The following is a 21,596-nucleotide window of genomic DNA, read 5'->3' on the forward strand; positions in this document are numbered from 1 at the left end:
ATTGTGTTCACGCACCTACTACTCTGTATAGTTAAAAAGAAAGAAAGTAAGCTTGATGTGATTTTGATTACATAAACTTGCAGAGAAATATACGATCCTATGTGTCTAAGGACTTAAGGAAGTAAATGAAATATATTTTGAGCTAGCACTACCTACCAAAAGGCGAATAGAGATGACGTATGAGCAGCTGCACAGCTTCATTATGAACCCTCTAAAGAATACTTGGCTCTGGGTGTTTGTGCTCTGATGTTCTTTTAGATACTTTTAGAAATCTAAATATATGAATACTTTTAGCAAAGTTCCATCCCAAACATCGCCTTCCATTCAGGTCAATGAGGGAGATCTCCCATTCTACGTCTAGGTAAGGATTCCCAACCTGGGGTCCATGGACCTCTTGTTTAATGGCATTTGTCCATGGCATAAAAAGGTTGGGAACCCCTGATCTAAGCTAAATGGTGCAGGGCTCACATCAGTGTTCTCTCAATGACTGGTGTGTTGGAGCCAAGTATATTACTACACAATGAAATTGGCACTCTTAATCTTCACAATTAGCTATTATCAGCAGGAGAAGTTAATCATATCTGTAAATCTGTTTTGTCATGTTATTTCCAATCTTCTAGCACTGGTCTTATTGGAAAATTGCTGGGTCCGCTGCCCATGCACCCAGCTGCTGAGGATAATTATGGATATGATGCTTGTGCAATACTCTGCCTACCCAGTGTCCCCAACATTCTGGTCATTGCTACTCAGTCTGGCATGCTGTATCACTGTGTTGTGCTTGAGGGGGATGAAGAGGAGGATCAGATGGTAAGATTGGTGATGTTTTTCTTTCATTTTTTTCACCTTGCCCCATCCACCCGCAGTGTCTTCACTCCCCAATTAGCCTATTAAAGTGAAGTTTTAAATTGGTAATAGTTATTGCTACAAGTAGAATATTATTGAAGTTAACCTTCCTCATGGCAGAGCTAGGCTTTGAATGTAAGATGCACTCTGTGGCCACTTTATTAGGTACACCTGTACTCCTGCTCTTTAATGCAGAGATCTTATCAGCCAATCGTGTGGTGGCAACTCAGTGCATAAAAGTCTGCAGACCTGGTCAGAGGTTCAGTTGTTGTTCAGACCAAACATCAGAATGGGGAAGAAATATGATCTAAGTGACTTTGACAATGGAATGATTGTTGGTGCCAGACGGGATGGATTGTATTTCAGAAACTGCTGATCTCCTAGAATTTTCACACATAGCAGTCTCTAGGGTTTACAGAGAATGGTGCAAAGAAGCAAGAAAATCCAGTGAGCAGCAGCTCTGTGGGCAGAGTGAGTGATGTCAGAGGAGAATGGCCAGACTGGTTCAAGATGACAGTGAGTCGACAGTAGCACAAACAGTGGTGTGTAGAAGAGCATCTCTGAACGCACAGCGCATCAAACCTTGAATTGGATGGTCTCCGGCAACGGAAGACCACAAACATACTCAGCGGCCACTTTGTTCAATACAGGATGCAAAACAACCAAAGCAAGCTACAACTTGATGGGATAACCAACAGAAGGAATAATTACAAAGATTAACATGCAGAATATATATTTAATTGACAAATGTTTGTAGCATTGTGAAGTGATGGATTTTGGTAAATAAATCTTTAATATTGTTCTTTTGCAATGGTGCATTGGCATCTAGAGTACAGATCGGTAGTCACTTTTATTAGTGATTTGAGTTGGCAATGGTCATTAGTCTTCAAAAGGGCTGAGGTTTATTTCCGGAGGCATCGTTTGATAATGTAGACCTGTTATACTTAACGTATCCGGGCCAAATACGTGGATGGCTTTTCTCTCCATATTATTAAAAATGATATTGGTATACTGAAGTAGTACAAAAAATTCTTGGTAGGAGAATGGCCAAGTTGCAGACACAAGGAAGGGTTGAAGTTGTTCTCTCATTTGGGGGGAAAAAGAAACTGATGTTTGACCTGAATGTGTCTCACCGGGTCTGTTCTAATGTTGAGTGACCAGAAGTGGATGTCATAAATAACTACCTTGTATTTACACAAATGTAGGAAATTCAGAAGAAAAGTCCTAGTGAGTAGTTAGAATGTTCTGCAAGTTCTTCTGCTACAAATGCCTGATACATTTGCTTTTTGAAATGCCTGTGGAGGTGATGGAAACAGAAGTCAGCCAGGTGCTAGGAAGTCAAATAGATGCATTTAACTGTTAACAAAGGCACATGAGGCTAGGAATTGAATGGTATAGTAATTGGGTAAGATGAGGAGGCCTGGGTAGAGGCCTCAGCATCGCTCATTCAGGCTGACAGGACAATTGTATCAACTTTGGCTTCAATTTCTGATTTTTTTTTTAATTGTATGCTGATTCAAGAAGTGCTTTCATTAAAAATTGTAAAATTTTGATTCTATAGGTTGAATTATATAATTTTGAATAATGTTAGGAAATTGTCGGGTCGCTTTTTCCATGTTGTCTCTAGACTAATGAATCGTGGGACCTGAGGTGTGAGCCTGTCCCTTCCCTATACGTATTTGAATGTCTGGAATTGGAATTGACCCTGAAGCTGGCAACAGGGGATGATGATGAGCAGCTACAATCAGATTTCTCCTGTCCAATCACATTACACGAAGGTGAACTATATTTCTCTGTAATGGCATATGTATTTTGTATGAATGATAATTTGGTTGCTTGGCACTAAATGTAGCTGAAATAATACTGCACACAATTAAACTGAAATCTTGTTATGGCAACTAAATATCTGTTCTACCCTATGTACATAAGGATGATACTGATTAGCTTTTCCTTGCCATAGAGTTCGATTTGTGCCATTTAAATGTAGTCTGAATGGCTGCTATCATTGGTATAATATTCCCGTTGCAGATTCATTATGTCCTACGCGTTATCATTGCACACACATTGCTGGTGTACACAGCATTGGGCTAACGTGGGTCAACAAACTGGAGCAATTTCTCCTTGCAGGTAAGTCTGTCATTTCAACGTTTAACAATCAAAAGGTTGTCTTGCAATCATTATTGATTTTAAAGATAAAATAGTGTGATCAATCTGTTTGTTTTAATCTTTGTGATATGTAATGTTGTATGAGAAGGAATGGATTCCTTTTGGTTCATTTATGTTGTGAAAGTAGGATTTTTAAATTTTGCTAACTCACGTTTCTTATTTGCTCATGGAGAGGAATGGAAAGGAAACACCCACCAGGAAAGTTAGGAACGAGCTTTCAAGTCGAGGAAAGAGCAAACTACGGAGAAGAAGAAAAAATGGGATTAAAATTGTTGATGGGGTGGATAAGCACCAGCACAGACAAGATGGGCTAGATGGTCTTTATTCTGTGTAAAAGAATAGATGGTATCTACGATGCTACAACTTCTAGATGGAGAATTGCTGATGATTAGCTTCCTTACTGCTCTAATACTTAATATCCTTGAAGGATCTGCCTGGTCTGTGTTCCTTTTACATTGTCTTCCTGTTGCTTAGCAATCTCAAAGTTTCAGCACCTGACTCCAATTCCCAAATACACAGGGCCCACTTGAATTTATAATACAAGCTGTACTATGTAACATTTTAAAAAAATAAATAAATAAATTATGTTGGGGTATTAATTGGAACAATGTCAGGTAGTCCAGAAAATCTGTTGGTCTGCACCATCAGTAGTACAACTTAATGGGGTTTCACTATAGCTATTTGTATATTTTAAGGAGTGCGCATGTGTGATTGCTATTTTGATAATGATAGTTCATAATTTTCCTTTATTCTATTAGAAGAACAAGATAAAACTTGCCTCCAGGAATTGGCAACAGAGCAGAAATGCATAGTGGAACATATTCTGTGCACCAAGCCACTGCCATGCAGGTATTGCTGCTTTGTTCTTCAACACTGAACGCTTTGAGAAAACCAGTTTCGCTTGTTATCCTCTGGTTTACCAGCCTGGCCAGTAGACAGTGGATAGGACCTAATCTTCTAAATCTGAAGTAGTACTGTGGAAGATTAAAGTTGAGGCAAATTTATAATTTAGGGTGAACTAGCCCAGTAAGCAAAACGGCGAGTGGGGAAGATCTGATTAGCTAAACTGCATATATTTAATGCAAGGGGGCTCATAGGTAGACACAGTATAACACATTTTTACAAGAATCACCCTTGTAATAACGATCAGGGAGGCACAGAGAGAATCTGTAATTATCGACAAGTATCTTTATTGTCTAAACTAACAAGTACGTGAAGTCATACACTAAGTACCTGTTTGTACACTCACTAAGTTTCCCTGACTCTACTGAATAGTCAAAGAATAGAAAAGGTAACTCGTGCTGATTCACTCTCCACGTGTTCCACGCAGGGTCACTCACTTTTGTATCTGCGATGGTTATTCTTCGAAGTTACTGCTCCCAGCACACATGAAGCATCCACTTTTATATCCATTCCTTATCAATTCAAATATTGTATTCCAGTATCATTGACTATAGGTCACCTGATTGACTTTTAATACTTTTATTGGTTCTGCTTCAAGCCGGCATCCATTTATTGCCCTCTTTTCAGCAAGTGACAATCGTTAATTTATGTTCTTAATCAGCAACGAGCTTACATTACACATGACAAATACAGACCCCAGCATTCACAAACCTGCATGGTATATTCAACCAAACAACACCTCATAAATAACTTCTTATTTGGAACGGATCTCTAGTCCAGCAGATTACCTGGAGCATCATTATGTCAACTTTAAGACATTAGGCCAAGCAACTCCATCATCTTCCTCATGGCAAGAACAAAGGTAATTGGCCTGTCTGCTTCCACTGTCCTTGATTCATTTGAATTTCTGATTTGTAGACTGTGGTTTCCTGGCCAACAGCATGACGTCAGGTATGGATTACTATGAAACTAGGATATTGTAGCCATTACTGAATCATAGCTGAGGTGGCCAGAACTGGCAGCTCAGTGTTTCAGGGTACAATTGCTACAGGAGTGGTAGAGAGGAGGAAGAAGCGGGAACACCATACCTAAAGAAGATAGTATTAAGTTTTTTTTATTTAGAAAGAAATTAGCAAAAGCTTTGCTTTTACCATCTTGTTCTTTCTTTTACAAATTCATATAGTCAGCCTGCACCAATCAAAGGATTCTGGATCATTTCAGATCTCTCTCTAGGAGCTGCAATGATTTGCATTATGGATACATATGAATGCATCATAAGACAATTACTGTAAGTATTAGAAATAATTTTCAAGCTTTTTCCTGTAATATGGCTAATGAATGGCCACCTTTGTGAGTTACTTGGACAAAGATCTGAAAGTTGCCTGTCTCAGGTGTATTGAGGAAAGGAAGATGAGCATGAGCAATGGTTTTTGAACTGCATGATTAAAGTCAAAATTATGTGGGCTAGGAAGAAACAAGAAATCTGCAGATGCTGGAACTTGGCCACAAAGTCTTCAGTTCTGTCATTCAAATCATTGACGTATAATGTGAAAAGATGCGGTTCCAATACTGAACCCGAGAGAACATCACTAACACTGGTAGCCAACCAGAAAAGGCCCCCCTCTTTATTCCCACTCTTTGCCTCCTGCCAGTCAGCCAATCTTCTATCCATCCTGGTATCTTTCCTGTAATACACTGTCTCTTATCTTGTTAAGCAGTTTCACGTGCAGCACCTTGTCAAAAGCCTTCTCAAAAATCCAAGTAAGCAGCATCCACTGACTCTCCTTTGTCTATCCTGCCTGCTATTTCCCCAAAGAATTCAGATTTATCAGGTAAGATTTCCCCTGAAAGTACCATGCTGACTTTGGTGTACTTTATCATGTGTCTCCAAGTACTCTAAAACCTCACCTTTAATAATGGACCCCTGTGGTTACCAACCACTGAAGCTAATTGGCCTATGATTTACTTTCTTCTGCTTTCCTCCCTTCTTAAAGAATGGAGTTGGATTTGCAATTTTCTAGTCCTCTAGAACCATTCCAGAATCTAGTGATTCTTGAAAGATCATTACTAATGTCTCACAATCTCTTTCAGAACCTTGGGGTATATTCTACCAAGCCCAGGTGACTTATCCACCTTCAGGACTTCCAGCTTTCCAAGCACCTTCTCCTTAGTAATAGCAACTACAGTCACTTTTTAACCTGACACACACAAACTCTGGCATACTGTGTCTTTCCAGTGAAGACTGACACAAAATACTTATTTATTTGTCTGTTATTTCTTTGTCCCCATTACTACCTCTTCAGCATCTTTTTCCCTACAGTCTAATATCCATTCTTGCCTCTTTTACTCCTTGTATATCTGGGGGGAAAAATGTTTACATTGTCTTATTGGCTTTTATATTACCTTCATATTTCTCCTGGTGACTTTTTAGCTACCTTCTATCAGTTTTTAAAAGCTTCCCAATCTTCTAACTTTCCACTACTTTTTTGCTATGTTATATGCCCACTGTTTTGTTTTTATTCTGTTTTTAACTTCCCTTGTCATTCATGGTTGCCCAAGTTCCTGCCTAATCGTGCCTTATATCCCTCCCAGTCAATTAAACACTTTCTCATACTGACTGCTCTTATTCCTGTCCAAGATCATGGAGTTGTGATCACTGTCTCCGAAATGCTTACCCACTGAGAAATGGGTCACCTGACAAGGCTCATTGCCTAGTACCAGATCCAATATGGCTTCTCCTGTCTACATACCAAACTTTCTCAACTGTCTGAGGTGAAAGAGGTGCTGTTCTGCCTTTTTCACCACACAGCTTGTGTGTACAGACCGTGTGAGGTCCTTGGTGATGTGGATGCCGAGGAACTTAAAGCTGTTTACCCTCTCAACCCCAGACCCATTGATGTCAATAGGGGTTAGCCCATCTCCATTCTTCCTGTAATCCACAACCAGCTCCTTTGTTTTTGCGACATTGAGGGAGAGGTTGTTTTCTTGACACCACTGTGTCAGAGAGATAACTTCTTCCCTGTAGGCCACCTTGTTATTGTTTGAGATGAGGCTAATCAATGTAGTGTCGTCGGCAAATTTCATTAGGAGATTCGAGCTGTGGGTGGCAATACAGTCATGGGCATACAGGGAGTAAAGGAGGGGACTCAGTACACAGCCCTGAGGGGCTCCTATATTGAGAGTCAGAGGGTTGGAGGTGAGGGAGCCCACTCTTACAACCTGCTGGTGATCCGACAGGAAGTCCAGGATCCAGCTGCTCAAGGCAGGGTTAAGACTGAGGTTTCTGAGCTTCTTGTCGAGCCTGGATGGAACTATGGTGCTGAATGCTGAACTGTAGTCCAAGAACAGTATTCTCACATAAGCATCCTTCTTCTCCAGATGTGTAAGGATGGCATGTAGAGCAGTGGCTACTGCATCATCTGTCACTCGGTTGTGTCGGTAGGCAAATTTAAAAGGTGGAGGGAGGGAAGGGAGAGAGAACCACTATGTGAAACCGGGAGGGGAAGGGATGAAGTAAAGAACTGGGGAGTTGATTGGTGAGAGAGGAAAAAGGGGATAGGAAATGGAAAAGGGGAGGTCAGGGAGCATTACTAGAAGTTTGAGAAATCGATGTTCATGCCATCAGGGTTGGGGGCTACCCAAACGGAATATAAGGTGTTTTATAAGGAATACAAGCTGAACACATTAATTGACCCCAACAGACTCAGTGGAAGGACTGTTTATGGCCCTGGGTGGTAGTGAGGGAGGAGGTGTAGGGTCTTGTCCTCACCTACCACCCCACCAGCCTCTGCATCCAGCATGTAATTCTCCGAAACTTCTGCCACCTCCAATGAGATCCCACCAAGCATATCTTTCTCTTCCTGCACCCCGCCCCCCCCACCGCTTAATGTAGGGATCACTCCCTATGCAACTCCCTTGTCCACTGAAATCTCTCTTGGCACTTATCCTTGCAAGTGGAACAAGTGCTACACCTCCTCCCTCACTACCATTCATGTCACTACAATAAATACAAACAGGAAGTATTAAGGCCTTGCCATTTCCCATGTCTTCACATACAATTAGCACACTAATCCTTAAGGAAATCTCTCTCCATGTCTCCTCTTTCACTCCTAGACTTATAAAAGCAAGATTTTTCTGAACTTGCCTGCCAGATGTGTACTTCTAAATTTGTAATGCTAATGGGGTTCATTTGATCCCAGCTGCCTGTACCTGAAGAATGCCCCCTTTTTTTTCTGACCGGGCTCTGAATATCCCTAGTCAACCAAGATTCCCTAATCCTGGTAGTCTTGCCTTCATTCTAACAGGAGCATACTGGTCCTGAATTTTTTACTGTCTCACTTTTTAAAGGGTCACAGTTGTCAGAAGCCTTTTTATCTGCAAACAGTCTCACCCAATCAAGAGTTTGGGTCCAATGTCATTAAGATTAGCTTCCACCACTACTCCCACAATCCTATCCATCCCAGTTTGGGATTTTAAATTTATCTTATTCCATGTCTATATCTTAAAACTGAAAGATTTATAGTGACTCTTTCCTAATGTGCTCCCCCCCCACTGACACATCAACCACTAAGCTGATACAGGTGTCCCCCACTTTACACCACTTCGCTTTTACCAAAGACCTACATTAGTACCTGTTTGCGCTAACCGAAAGAGAATTTTCGCTTTTACGAGAAAGGACGCCCACCTTAAACTTGTGTTTACCCCGAGAAAGACTACCATGACCGTGAAACCTGCGTGGCCAGGTGTGTGCACATGGGTGTATTTTTTTTTTTCTTCTTCTTCTCTACAAATTGGTTTTGGCTAAATCTTCCCGGTTCTGTTAAGTGAAACTACACTGTACATACATTATTTCTACTTTATATAGGCTGTGTATTTATCATATCATTCCTGCTTTTACTATGTGTTAGTGTTATTTTAGGTTTTATGTGCTATTTAGTATGACTTGGTAGGTTATTTTTTGGGTCTGGGAACGCTCAAAATATTTTCCCATATAAATTAATGGTAATTGCTTCTTTGCTTTACACCATTTCGGCTTACAAACGGTTTCATAGGAATGCTCTACCTTCGGATAGCGGGGGAAACCTGTATAATGAAGGTGAAAAAGAAAATTTAAGAATATCTTCATTTGCTGACTTCCTCGTGACTTGATTGTTATGTAAAGGATTTTACAATTGTTCACAGGGCAACCACACGACCAGTGTCACCACCACTACTGTGTTCCAACCCAGACGTCAGCTCCATAGTATCACCACTGCGGAACTTCTCCAGCAGTTCCTTCGAGCAACACATCGCCAGCATTTTGCGTCGCAATACAACAAATCCATTGCATCTGAGGTGCTATTTTTAACCTGTATCATGTGCTCATTGCTTGCAGTTATGTTCCTGACTGAAATGCAAGCTAGCAAAATGGCTTAAAATGTTTTTATACCACATAACTGATAAACTAACATGCAAAGGCACAACGTAGCATCGAAGGTTCAAGAAAAGAGCATTTGCAAGTTTAGTTGGCCAGCAATAAATTGGGCAAACTATTTATGTTAACCATCTTCCACTATACTGTCCCATAACATCCCAGCAACATGACATGATTGTTTGGTATGATGAACCTTAGGTGTGTTGCAGGATTAATTTAATTATGAGAACACTCAGTCCTCTTTTTATTTTCATTTAGAAATATACCGCAAGGCATCAGTGGCAGCAAATGAGTAAGAGGTGTTTTCAACCAGAAACACGGAGGTTCAGTGTCCAGTTATTCACTTCTCCCATTAAATCCATGTTTCTAGATTCATTTTGTTAAGGGTATGCTTCGAAAGAAGTCATTGGGACTCAACACTTTAATTCTTGTACGGTATTGATCAGCTTTATAATTCTGCATTTGTTTTAATCCAAATTCAGATTTGTAATTCATAAATTATTAGTTCTAGATGAGTATCACATCATCTTACCAGAGTTAGAAACTCTGAGCCAAACTATAACTATTAGCTATAACTTCTCAGGCTTAAGTTAAGCAATTAACTAGATGTTGCAAAAGGATTCAGCACCATTAAATAAATAACAGAAGGTGTTATTGTACAAAACGGCAATGGAATGATGCATTGGAAACACTGATGATTTGGCAGTTATATTACTAAATTATTAGTTCATCAGTGTAACTGCTGCATTAGAATGAGGTGATACTCCCCATCAGTAAAGTGGTGTTGTGGCGACCCAATTTCTAGCACGCACGAACCGGCTCACGAAACAGCGTGCGCAGGCAGAGGGCCGGCCCCAAAAAGGGCGCCAGGCCATCTTCACCAGCGGGGGAAAATCCCGCACGCGGAAAGGGTCTGGGAATATGCATTCCCCACAGCAGTCCTGCCCCAGGGAGGGCGGGAATGGGAAGGCTTTAAAGCAGGTCGTGAAGTTTGAATAAATCTCTTTCATCGCAACTCCAACTCACCGACTGCGTGTCGTTATTCTAGCGCTGTGTGTAGTACACCGCTACATTTGGTGACCCCGACGGCCCAAACGATATTTGGGCCAGAGATGACCGCCGCCGCATCTGTTCACGCAGTTTCGTTACAACTGCCAAGCTTTTGGCCGCTGAGACTCCGTCTGTGGTTTGGACAGGCAGAAGCACAATTCCACATTCGGCAGATAACCACGGAGTCCACTCGTTACTACTACGTGCTGAGCTCTCTCGGCCAAGAGACTGCTGCACAAGCTGAGGAGTTTATACAGTCGCCCCGGAGGACGGCAAATACACAGCATTCAAAGCCCTGGTCGTAAGGACTTTCGGACTCTCACGGCGCGAACGAGCACGCCGCTTAATGCACCTGGATGGTTTGGGAGACAGGCCGCTGTCAGCATTAATGAACGAAATGCTGGCCCTGGCTGAAGGACACAAACCCTGCCTCATGTTTGAGCAGGCGTTCCTAGAGCAACTGCCCGAGGACATACGCCTGCTGCTGTCCGACGCAGATTTCAGCAACCCCCGGGAGGTGGCAGCCCGAGCAGATGTGTTGTGGAATGCCAGGAAAGAGAGAGGGGCATCCGTGGCACAGATCACCAAGCTGCGTGCCCAACGACAGACCAGACCAGGCCTGGCAGCAGAGCCCAACAAACAATGGTGCTTCTTCCACCAGCGTGGGGCACAGAGGCCCGTCGCTGTAGACCACCCTGCAAATTCCCGGGCAACGCCAAGGCCCAGCCACCGCCAATTGCTAGCCATCAGGACAGCCTCCTGTACGTCTGGGACAAGCAGTCGGGACACCGATTTTTGGTCTACACCAGAGCGGAGATCAGCGTTTTACCTCCAACGAGTTACGACACCCGCAACAGAGAACCTGGACCCACCCTGAGGGCTGCAAATGGCAGCACAAATCCCGCACGGTGTGGCTACAGTTCAGCTCCAGCCAGTTCACGTGGGACTTCACACTGGCCACCGTGGCCCAACCACTCCTGGGGACGGATTTTCTGCGAACCCACAGCCTGCTGGTCGACCTGCAAGGGAAGCGATTAGTCCACGCCAAGACTTTTCAAACGTTCTCCCTGGGTGAAGCAAAGTTGCCAGCCCCACACCTGGACTCCATCACGCTGTCCGACGATGAATTCACCAGGGTCCTGGCGGATTTCCCATCAGTACTGACACCGCAGTTCATGGCAGCCATGCCCAGACACGGAGTACAGCACCACATCCTGACCTAGGGACCACCCCTCCACGCCCGTGCTCGAAGGCTTCCCCCGGACAAGCTCTGACTGGCAAAGGAGGAGTTCAAGAAGATGGAGGAATTGGGGATCATACGACGGTCCGACAGCCCATGGGCCTCCCCGCTGCACATGGTGCCCAAGGCAACGAGGGGCTGGAGACCATGCAGTGACTACCACAGACTGAATGAGGCTACAACGCCAGACGGCTACCCTGTGCCGCACATTCAAGACTTTGCAGCAAACCTACATGGCACAAGGACCTTTTCCAAGGTAGACCTCGTCCGGGGATACCATCAAATTCCGGTACATCCGGACGACATCCCCAAAACAGCACTCATCACCCCATTTGAACTTTTCGAATTCCTCCGAATGCCTTTCGGTCTAAAGAATGCCGCACAGACGTTCCAGTGGCTAATGGACGTGATGGGACGCGACCTGGACTTTGCATTCATCTATTTGGACGACATCCTCATAGCAAGCAGTAGTCGTCAAGAGCATCTGTCCCACTTCCGCCAGCTCTACTCCCGCCTGAGCGAATTCGGCCTTACAATCAACCCGGCCAAATGCCAGTTTGGACCACCATCGACTTCCTGGGTCACAGGATTACTAAAGACGGGGCAACCCCTCTGCCCGGCAAGGTAGACGTGGTCCGCCACTTCCCCTGACCCAACACAATCAAAGGCCTGCAGGAATTCGTGGGTATGGTGAATTTCTACCACCGCTTCCTCCTCTCAGCAGCTCGAACCATGCGCCCCCTGTTCACTCTGATGTCAGGTAAGGGCAAGGACATTACCTGGGACGAAGAGGCTGCAGCCGCTTTTGTTAAAACCAAAGAAGCCTTGGCAAACGCCGCGATGCTAGTGCACCCCAGAACGGACATTCCTACTGCCCTCACGGTGGACGCATCCAACACATCAGTCAGTGGAGTGCTGGAACAACTCATCGAGGGTCGCTGGCAACCTGACGTTCTTCAGCAAATACCTACGATCACCCGAACTCAAATACAGTGCTTTCGACCGGGAGCTATTGACACTATACCTGGCAATCTGACATTTCAGGTACTTCTTAGAAGGTAGGCCCTTCACCGCGTTCACAGACCACAAACCACTTACCTTTGCGTTCACGAAGGTGTCCGACCCCTGGTCGTCCCGCCAGCAGCGACATCTGTCCTACATCTCCGAGTACACGACAGACATCCGGCATGTCTCTGGAAAGAACAACGTCGTGGCGGACGCACTTTCCAGACCTACCATACAGGCCCTGTCCCAGGGGGTGGACTATGCAGCGCTGGCAGAGGCACAGCAGGCAGACACTGAGATCCCCAGTTACAGGACTGCAGTCTCCGGTTTGCAGCTCCAAGACCTCCCCGTAGGCCCAGGTGAGAGGACCCTACTATGTGACGTAGCTACTGGCCAACCCTGCCCCGTCGTCCCAGCAGCCTGGCGCCGGTGGGTTTTCGAATCCATTCACAACTGAGCGCACCCCTCCATCAGAACAACCGTCCGGCTGGTCTCCAACAGGTTCGTGTGGCATGGACTTCGTAAACAGGTCAGTGAATGGGCCAAAACGTGCATGCAGTGCCAAACGGCCAAGGTGCAGCGGCACACCAAGGCTCCGCCGCAGCAGTTCAAACCCACCCACCGGAGGTTCGACCACATTCATATGGATATCGGGGGCCCCTGCCAGTGTCACGAGGAGTGCGGTACCTCCTAACTACGATAGACTGGTTCCCAGATGGCCAGAGGCAGTCCCGCTCACCGACACCACCTCCGAATCCTGCGCCCGAGCACTGATCGCAACCTGGGTAGCCTGCTTCAGGGTACCGGCCCACATTACCTCCGACAGGGGCGCCCAGTTCACCTCCAGCCTGTGGTCAGCTATGGCCAGCCTTTTAAGATCGCAGCTACACCACACAACTGCCTACCACCCACAGTCGAACGGACTAGTGGAGCGTTTCCACCATCACCTGAAGTCGGCTCTCATGGCCCGCCTGGAAGGGCCTAACTGGGTGGACGAGCTTCCCTGGGTCCTGCTCGGAATCCGCACGGCGCCCAAAGAAGACCTGCACACTTTGTTGGCCAAGTTGGTGTACGGTGCACCCCTGGTCGTCCCAGGAGAGTTCATACCAGCCCCAAGGGGGCAAGGGGAAGAACCCACAGCAGTCCTGGACAGACTACGGGAGAGGCTCGGTAACCTGGCCCCCATACCCACTTCACAGCACGGACAGAGCCCGACCTGCGTACCCAAAGACCTGCAGAACTGTAAGTTTCTTTTTGTACGACAGGGTGGACACCGGGCACCGCTACAGCGGCCCTACGAGGGGCCGTTTAAGGTGATCAGGAACAACGGGTCCACGTTCGTGCTAGACATTGGGGGGAGAGAGAAGGTTTTCATGGTGGACCGACTCAAACCGGCCCATGTAGACTTGGCGCAGCCGGTCCAGGCTCAGGCACCGCGGCGCAGGGGCAGACTTCCCAAACAGAGGCCGATCCAGACTGTGGACATTGGGGGAGGTATCGCTGGTTCTGGGGGAGGGGGTTATGTGGCGACCCACTTTCTAGCACACACGAACCAGCTCACGAAACAGCGCGCGCAGACTGAGGGCCGGCCCCAAAAAGGGCGCCAGGCCATTTTCACCAGCAGGAGGAAAGTCCCGCACGCGGAAAGGGTCTGGGAATATGCATTCCCCACAGTAGTCCCACCCCAGGGAGAGCGGGAACGGGAAGACTTTAAAGCAGGCCGCGAAGTTTGTATAAATCTCTTTATCGCAACTCCAACTCACCGACTCCGTGTGGTTATTCTAGTGCTGTGTGTAGCACACCGCTACAGTGTTGCCATTTTAAACATGATTTGCAAACATGGAGGACACAGATCCTGTAACCTGTTGTCAGAAGCATCATATACTTGTGCTACTGCTTATTAATTTCTGCCTGGTTTATTTAGTAATCCCATTGGTGTATACTGTTCCTGCCTGAATTATGTATTTTTTTTCTATTCTATTGCATCCTGTTTAGGATGCAATAGGGCTTATATAGATTCAGGAACAGCTAATACCCTACAACCATCAAAACTGGCATAGATAACTTCAATCACCACTACTCTGAATTGATTCTATGATCTACGAGCTCACTTTCAAGGGCTTTCTTACAACTTGTGTTCTCAGTGTTTTTATTTGCACAGTTTGTCTTTTGTACATTGGTTGTTAGTCTTGGTATGTAGTTTTTTTAAAACTATGCTGCAAGTTTTTGGCTCTATTTACACGTGTTTTAATAGTGCCACGGTAGTGTAGCAGTTAACGCAACACCATTGCAGTTCGGTGACAGAATTCAGAGTTCAACTCCAGCACCGTCTGTAAGGAGTTTTCACGTCCTCCCTGTGGAATGGGTGAGTTTTCCACAGGTGCTTGGTTTCCTCCCACCATCCAAGGACTTACCGGGTAGGTGAATTAGTTCTTGTAAATTGTCCCATGATTAGGTTAGGGTTAATCAGGGATGTCAGGGATTGCTGTGTGGGGTGGCTCAACGCAGGGCCGACTCCATGCTGTATCACTAAATAAACAGGTCTCGAAGTAGTGAGTAGTATCATATACTTCGATCATGAATTTACTCTAAACTTTGACATGGTTAAACATTTTAGCTCATGCAATTGTATTAACCAAGTAGTCACATCTCATTAATTCAGAGCTTCAGATGCAGAGGGAACTCCGCCACCACAAGAGTGCTTGCAGCTTTTGAGTCGAGCCACCCAAGTTTTCAGAGAAGAATATATCCTCAAACAGGCTCTTGCAAGAGAAGAGATATCACGGAGGTAATCCTCTAGATCATTTATAACATGAGTTAAAATCAATGCTGCACACTGTTTTTACCAATTGACCCAGATCTTCCAAAATTGAGTTGTATGAAATGTGTTGTAGTGCAACAAAACTATGGTTTTCTTCCAAGCCTCCCAAATTTTTCAAACCCTAGATTAAATTTTTCACTGCTTTATCACCAAGTTAATTCTGATGGCTTTTTTTTCCCCTTGATCTCTCTGTCTCCGAGGCAGTATTTGGGGCAAAAGTTTGGCTGATGTGTGCAGAATTTTGACTCTTGATATTTTTTCCATTGTCCTTTGCCTGTTTGTGAGTGAGGCTGCTTCACACAATTTATGTATTCCAGGGTGAAGCTTCTAAGTAATCAGAAGAATAAGCAGCAGGAGGATCTTGTGCAGTGCCTCAAGGAGCAGTAAGTATGTGGTGTAGATCCACAGTAGCAGCATTCACAAACTACTCAGATCACGGTGCACTGAAGGCTAACCTGCTGGCTCACTTGATTAGGCTGCAGACGGTTTTATTTTGTTTTCAATGCATCTTCAAGTTGCAGGAAGACAAAAGACAGTTTAAGCAAAGATAGGTTACATGTAGAAAATGCACATAAACTATATACTGTATAAAGCCAGTCGTAAACATGAGATTCTGCAGCTGCTGGAATCCAGGGTAATACAGAGATAGTAAATCATAATCCCTTACTATCTCTTCTTTCAGTTAGTCCTGACGAAGAGTCTCGGCCCGCAACGTCGACTGTACCTTTTCCTATAGATGCTGCCTGGCCTGCTGCGTTCACCAGCAGTTTTTGTGTGTGTTGCTTGAATTTCCAGCATCTGCAGATTTCCTTGTGTATGCAAAGCTGAGATTCTTCTTTTCCAGATGACCACAAAGCAAAGAAAAACCATGAAAGTCAGTTCAGAAAGAAACAGCAAACACACCCCTCTGCACAAAAAAAAGAATGGCAACACAATCATCAACACCCCCTTCTCCCCCACACGAACTACAACAAGAGTATCGACCCCCCCCCAACCCCCTCCCCACGCTTGAAATGCAACAAGAACATTGGGCTCCAAATCCCCTTCTGCCCACAAAAAATGCAACAGAATATCAACCCCCAAATCTTCCTCCCCTACACAAAAAAAATGGGAAAACAAATGAAAACAAAATATAAAAACTAAAAGTCTGAAAAATAGCCCATAGTTCACATCAGTAAATGCAGAAAACCCCTGATGTTCTCCAACATCTGGAAAGAGAGAGACCCAGAGGCCTGCCCTCCAAGCGCAGCGGTTAGGCCACACAGTCTCCCCTCCAGCCTGGATGCTGTGCCTCACCATCCCTGGTGGAGCCACCGGCTGCGACGCCTCTCTCCTGGTAAGCAGGCGACGTGACTTTATCTCTGTGGCATTATGTCAATATCCAGTAAGACAGTTTGATAATACAGCTGTCTGAAAGTGATGGGAGATGGTTGACATATTTTGTTATTTACTGTTTAATACATTGATTAAATTAAAAGTAGCAGTAAATTTAACGGAGGTTATCAACTGTTTTGGTAAAGTAAAACAGCGTAAATAATTGAGGAGCTTTGAAGGTGCTGACCATTATTAACTCTTTTTTCAACAGAAAGCTTCTACAGGAAATGGCAGAGAAGCTTGCCAGTAAATATGAAGAGGTAAAGTTCAAACAAGAAGAAGTGTTGCAAAGGTATGTGTCAAGGGAAGAATCTGAAAGAAAACTTTCTATATTTACAAGTTCAGTATTTGTGGAAAAACTTCTGATATTTTCCACATTACAGGGTGAAGAACATTTTACACAATTTTAATTCACGTCTTCCTGTGCTGTCTGACAGCGAAAGGGATATGAAGAAAGAACTTGTTGTTATCCATGACCAGCTCGGTGACCTGGCAAGCAGCATTACACAGGCATAAATCCTACTGTCATTTAATATTAATTTCTGAATTTTTTTGGAAGCTATTATTTCTGATAACTCTGAGATCTTATTTTACATACTGTGCATATTTTGATTTCTGAAAGTGTTTCTGAAACAACATCCCTGACTTCTGACATTGGTCTGAAAAGTAGCATGTGGTCTCTGTGCTTCAGGAGTTTTGGCAGAAGTAGTCATTTTGAAGTGTCTGCTGTTTGGCTCTTCCATCACCACCAGTTCCTACTTCCAGTCCAACAACACCCTCCTGTTCAATAGTGCAGCGGGAACACTGATCGCAGGGTGGTGCAGGACTCAATGTTTCTCCTAGTGAAACAGTGGTTTACTCATATTTCCATTAGCTATTCCCTATTCCCTGTCTATGATAAACTATAGCCTTCTGTCTAGTGGGGTAACCAAGCTCAGCCTGGCTGACTACTGCTTGTTATTGTAATTGCCTGTTCCACTCCCAAGTTGTAATTTTGCTCTCATTCTCCAATGGTTCAGTGAAGCTTTTTGTAGGAATGGGCATCGCTTCCAGCTGGGCACATAGCACCCTTTTGGACTCAACAGCAAGATCCAACGATTTCAGTTATCAAGCTGCCAGCATTTTCCATTTTGCACATTTCAGGCATCTGCAAATATTTTCCCTTGTTAATTCACATAATTCTTCTCCCATTGGCACTGACTCTGTGCCGATATTTTGTTGCGTGACCACCATGTTCCATTATCAGCCCTCTTGGCTCCAGTGCAAATGTGAATTCTCTTTCCCTCATTTATTCTACAAATCTGCTGAGTATTTTCCACATTCCATATTCGTATCTCTGATCTCCAGTGCTGTTATTTTCCTTTGGTATTGTGCAGCAAGCACTATATTAGAATTGCTCTTGACTGTGCTGTACTGGATTGGGGTTACCATAGTGTAGAAAAGTTATACATCTTGCCTGTGCTCAGATTGGTTTTAAACAGTATTTTGGACTTTAACATTTATCTAACCGTAACATTTTTTAAATCTCAGGTTCAAATGAAGACTGAGTATCAGCAGAAGGAAATACAGCCGGAAGAGAATGGTTTCCCTTCTGCGCGGAAAAAGAGCATCACTCTCAGTGCGTCTCAAAAGAAATGCATCCATTCGGTGCTAAAGGAACAGTGAGTACCACTGGGGCTTTGTGATTGTTGGTTTAGTTATAGATTGTACTGGTTAGCAGCTACCAGTGTTGCTGTACATCAGGAGTTCTCAAGCTTCTCAGGCTGGAGCAGGCAGCCACACACCAGTTATTGCTGATGTTTCTGTGATCAGGGAGTGCTGAGCGCGTAGTTATGTAAAGCAGCATAAAGTGTACATTCTGCTGCACAAAGGAAGCTGGTGAGTGTGCTCAGGAACATCTTAACCAGAGTGTCAAAGTTTAGTTTAGATTTCCAGGGATTCATTAGTTGCGTAGCCCTATCACTTTCCAGGAAAGTAATGGCTTTAATTTTGACCTGCTTCCCACCCCTCCCCCACCTACCAATGTATAAGCTTTTTCCTCAAAATTTGTCTGTCTCCAGTCTTCACTACCTCTTCCCCACAATGTTCCCTAGAGTCACTGTCTTTAATCACAACTCTGCACTTGCAGTAGATGATACTGTACATGGGATTTTCATGTGAAAGAATATTCTTAAACCAATCCGAGCTGTCCCTGCTATCTATCATAGCATGATAAACAAAGCGCAAAACTCTGTCTCCCTGTGGGGAGCCTAATGGTGATCATATTGAGGGAAGCAAACAGGATAAAGAAGAGAATTCACTCTGAGGAAAAGAGGAACCCTGCTGTCACAATCTTCGTTCACAAATATAGAGGGAAACCATATGATCCACTGCCTTTGAGGCTTGATATTTAGTTAATTATCTGGTCAAGGATAACCTATGATAATTATCAAATCAGTCTAGTTCAACAGATTGCAGTCCTGGATTGGCGAGGAGTTACCATAATTTGGAGGAATTGACAGGTTGGAGGCTACCCAGGTGTTGCTCCTCCAATTGGAGTGTGGCCTCATCGTGGCAGTAGTGGAAGCCAGAGACTGACATGTCAGAGTGGGAATGGGAAGTAGAAATAAAATTGGTGACTACTGGGAAAATGCATCTTTTGTGGCAGACGAGGTGAAAGTGCTTGACAAAGCTGTCTCCTGATCTGATGTACAGGAGGTCTTATTCTCCAACGCCCTTTCTGTAAATATACAATGCACTCCAAAGACTCAAAGGTTCCTTTGATTCTACGTCCCAACTCTGAGCTGTACAACATTTACAGCAAGTTCTCTTCCAGATGACACAGCCCCTGACTTATAAATGTATGTGAAGTGTTGAATTTCTTCCTGACAGCACAACCGCTGTTAGAGCTACTGCTTTGTGGCCTTGGTGAACAAGGTTCAATGTTGATCTCGGCTGTTTGTGTGGAGTCTGCATGTATTCTCTTTGACTGCATGGGTTTTCTCAGGTGCTCCAGTTTCCTCTAATGTCCTCATGGTGTGTGAATCAGTGGGTTAGTTGTCTTCTAAATTGCTGCCAGTGGTAGAAGTTGAGAAATGATCAAAATGAGGGGAAGTAAAATGAGATTGGGTAGGATTAGTGTAAGTGAGTGTTTGGTCAGTGCCTCTACCCTCAGTAACTGGCTGGTTGCTGGGGTACTGAGTGCAGCACAAGATTGATTAAGGAAGTTGTGTTCCACCAAGAATAGTTTATGATTACTTAAAATTTGCCTAAGTATTATGAGGTTTGTATGAAGTAGTTAAATGTTATTTATAGTGGGTAGACTAGTTGTCTAACATCATATTTGATTTGCAGAATAACTATTTTTGGAACAGATGGAAGGTATTAAAATATCTGGGATCTAGGTTGGTAGAGAATTAAGCTGCTCATTGTGGTTGAACTGAAGTGTGGAACAGTGGGGATCTGAATGGACTACCTGGCAGAGAAACCAAGCTCCTTTAACTTGTTATTGTTTTCTGTTTCAGGGGTGAACATATCGCTGAAATGGTGAAGAAAATTAATAGCATACGAACTCATATAAACTTTTAAATGTTCTCAGACAGCAGTTTATTCTTCAAAGTGAAATGTTTGTAAAGGTGTCCAGGATGCAAAACAATGAGAATTCTCTAGAAACAAGAGGCAGCCTTTCAGACGCTTCAAAACTTCCAGCTTTCAGTTTTGATGGCATTTTGTACGAGATAGAATTGGTTTGTTTACAATACACAAGGTATTCAGATTGGTTTTTTATAGCCCTCCCTTAAAGGTGATTAAATTAGTTTTGTTTTCTATATTTCGTTATTAAAAAGCTCCTTTCAAGAGAATATTGTCTTCTGTCAAGTCCCTGATTCATGCTGTGGACAGATGCACCCCTTGTGTAAAGACTAGAAATTGGGTGAAACAGCAGGTATTCTATGCTTTAAAGGATTATATATCAACTGGATCCGCTATTTGGGCATCAGCTTTTATGGGGAGCTGAAAGCAAACCTCTTGGATATGCGATGCTGTTGATTTGTTTGTTTACTTAGGCCATTCAACCCATTACCTCAATACTGACTGAGCAATCCCATAACCCTCGTGTCCCAGACCCATTTCCTACCATAAACCATGCACAATTTACAGTCACTGATCAATCTAAAAACATTTATAGAAGGAAACCTTGGTGTTACAGAGAGAACATGCCAACTCCACACAGACAGCCCCAGAAGTAACATTGAACCTGGGTGGTTGGAGCTGTGAGCCAGCAGCACTAGACTGCAGTGATCAACATTCTCTACCACTGAAAGTGCTCATAGTGCTGCCATTTCAGTCCATCTCACCACAAGTGTGTCAGCCGTAAATGCTAGGTGCTTAACCCATTGGCAAAACAGGATGCTGCTCAGGCAGTGTAATCATCCTGCCTCAGTCTGTTTCCATAATGACTAAAGAAAACCCTTTAATATTTGGAAATTTCAGGAGCTCCTGCAGATGAGTCTGTCACCTTGTGCACTCTGTTATTTTTGTACCACACATATTTTACTGATGTGAATCCATATTTTGGATGAAGGAAAAGTGCTGTGCAAAAATAAAGTTGGCCAATCTGTGATGTGTGGATCATGTCAAAAGTTTCACATTTTGCTCAGTTTTGCACTCTGAAGCTAAAATTATTAAACCTGAAACCTAAAGTATAGAAGCAAATGACTTATTTTCAAAAGGTAAACTGCGATGCAGTTATTGTACTGCACAAACTTTTGTCTGAATAAATATTTTTGTGGTACTTTTTATAA

At 43.9% G+C, this 21,596-nt stretch overlaps 1 protein-coding gene across 1 annotated transcript in view; it reads left to right on the top strand.

The window, feature by feature from the left end:
• Positions 1 to 21,596, top strand: part of nup88 (nucleoporin 88) — a 36,579-nt gene extending 14,983 nt beyond the window's left edge. Inside the window, exons 6-17 of the mRNA XM_063031538.1 lie at positions 621 to 807; positions 2,471 to 2,621; positions 2,872 to 2,970; positions 3,768 to 3,858; positions 5,096 to 5,200; positions 9,094 to 9,246; positions 15,283 to 15,408; positions 15,759 to 15,824; positions 17,027 to 17,107; positions 17,199 to 17,325; positions 18,346 to 18,476; positions 20,319 to 21,596. Of these exons, the coding sequence (XP_062887608.1) occupies positions 621 to 807; positions 2,471 to 2,621; positions 2,872 to 2,970; positions 3,768 to 3,858; positions 5,096 to 5,200; positions 9,094 to 9,246; positions 15,283 to 15,408; positions 15,759 to 15,824; positions 17,027 to 17,107; positions 17,199 to 17,325; positions 18,346 to 18,476; positions 20,319 to 20,382 (1,381 nt within the window). The 3' untranslated portion in view covers positions 20,383 to 21,596. The remainder of the gene's footprint in view (positions 1 to 620; positions 808 to 2,470; positions 2,622 to 2,871; positions 2,971 to 3,767; positions 3,859 to 5,095; positions 5,201 to 9,093; positions 9,247 to 15,282; positions 15,409 to 15,758; positions 15,825 to 17,026; positions 17,108 to 17,198; positions 17,326 to 18,345; positions 18,477 to 20,318) is intronic.

Source organism: Mobula hypostoma, chromosome 23 (assembly GCF_963921235.1).
Source record: "Mobula hypostoma chromosome 23, sMobHyp1.1, whole genome shotgun sequence".
Taxonomy (NCBI): Eukaryota; Metazoa; Chordata; class Chondrichthyes; order Myliobatiformes; family Myliobatidae; genus Mobula; species Mobula hypostoma.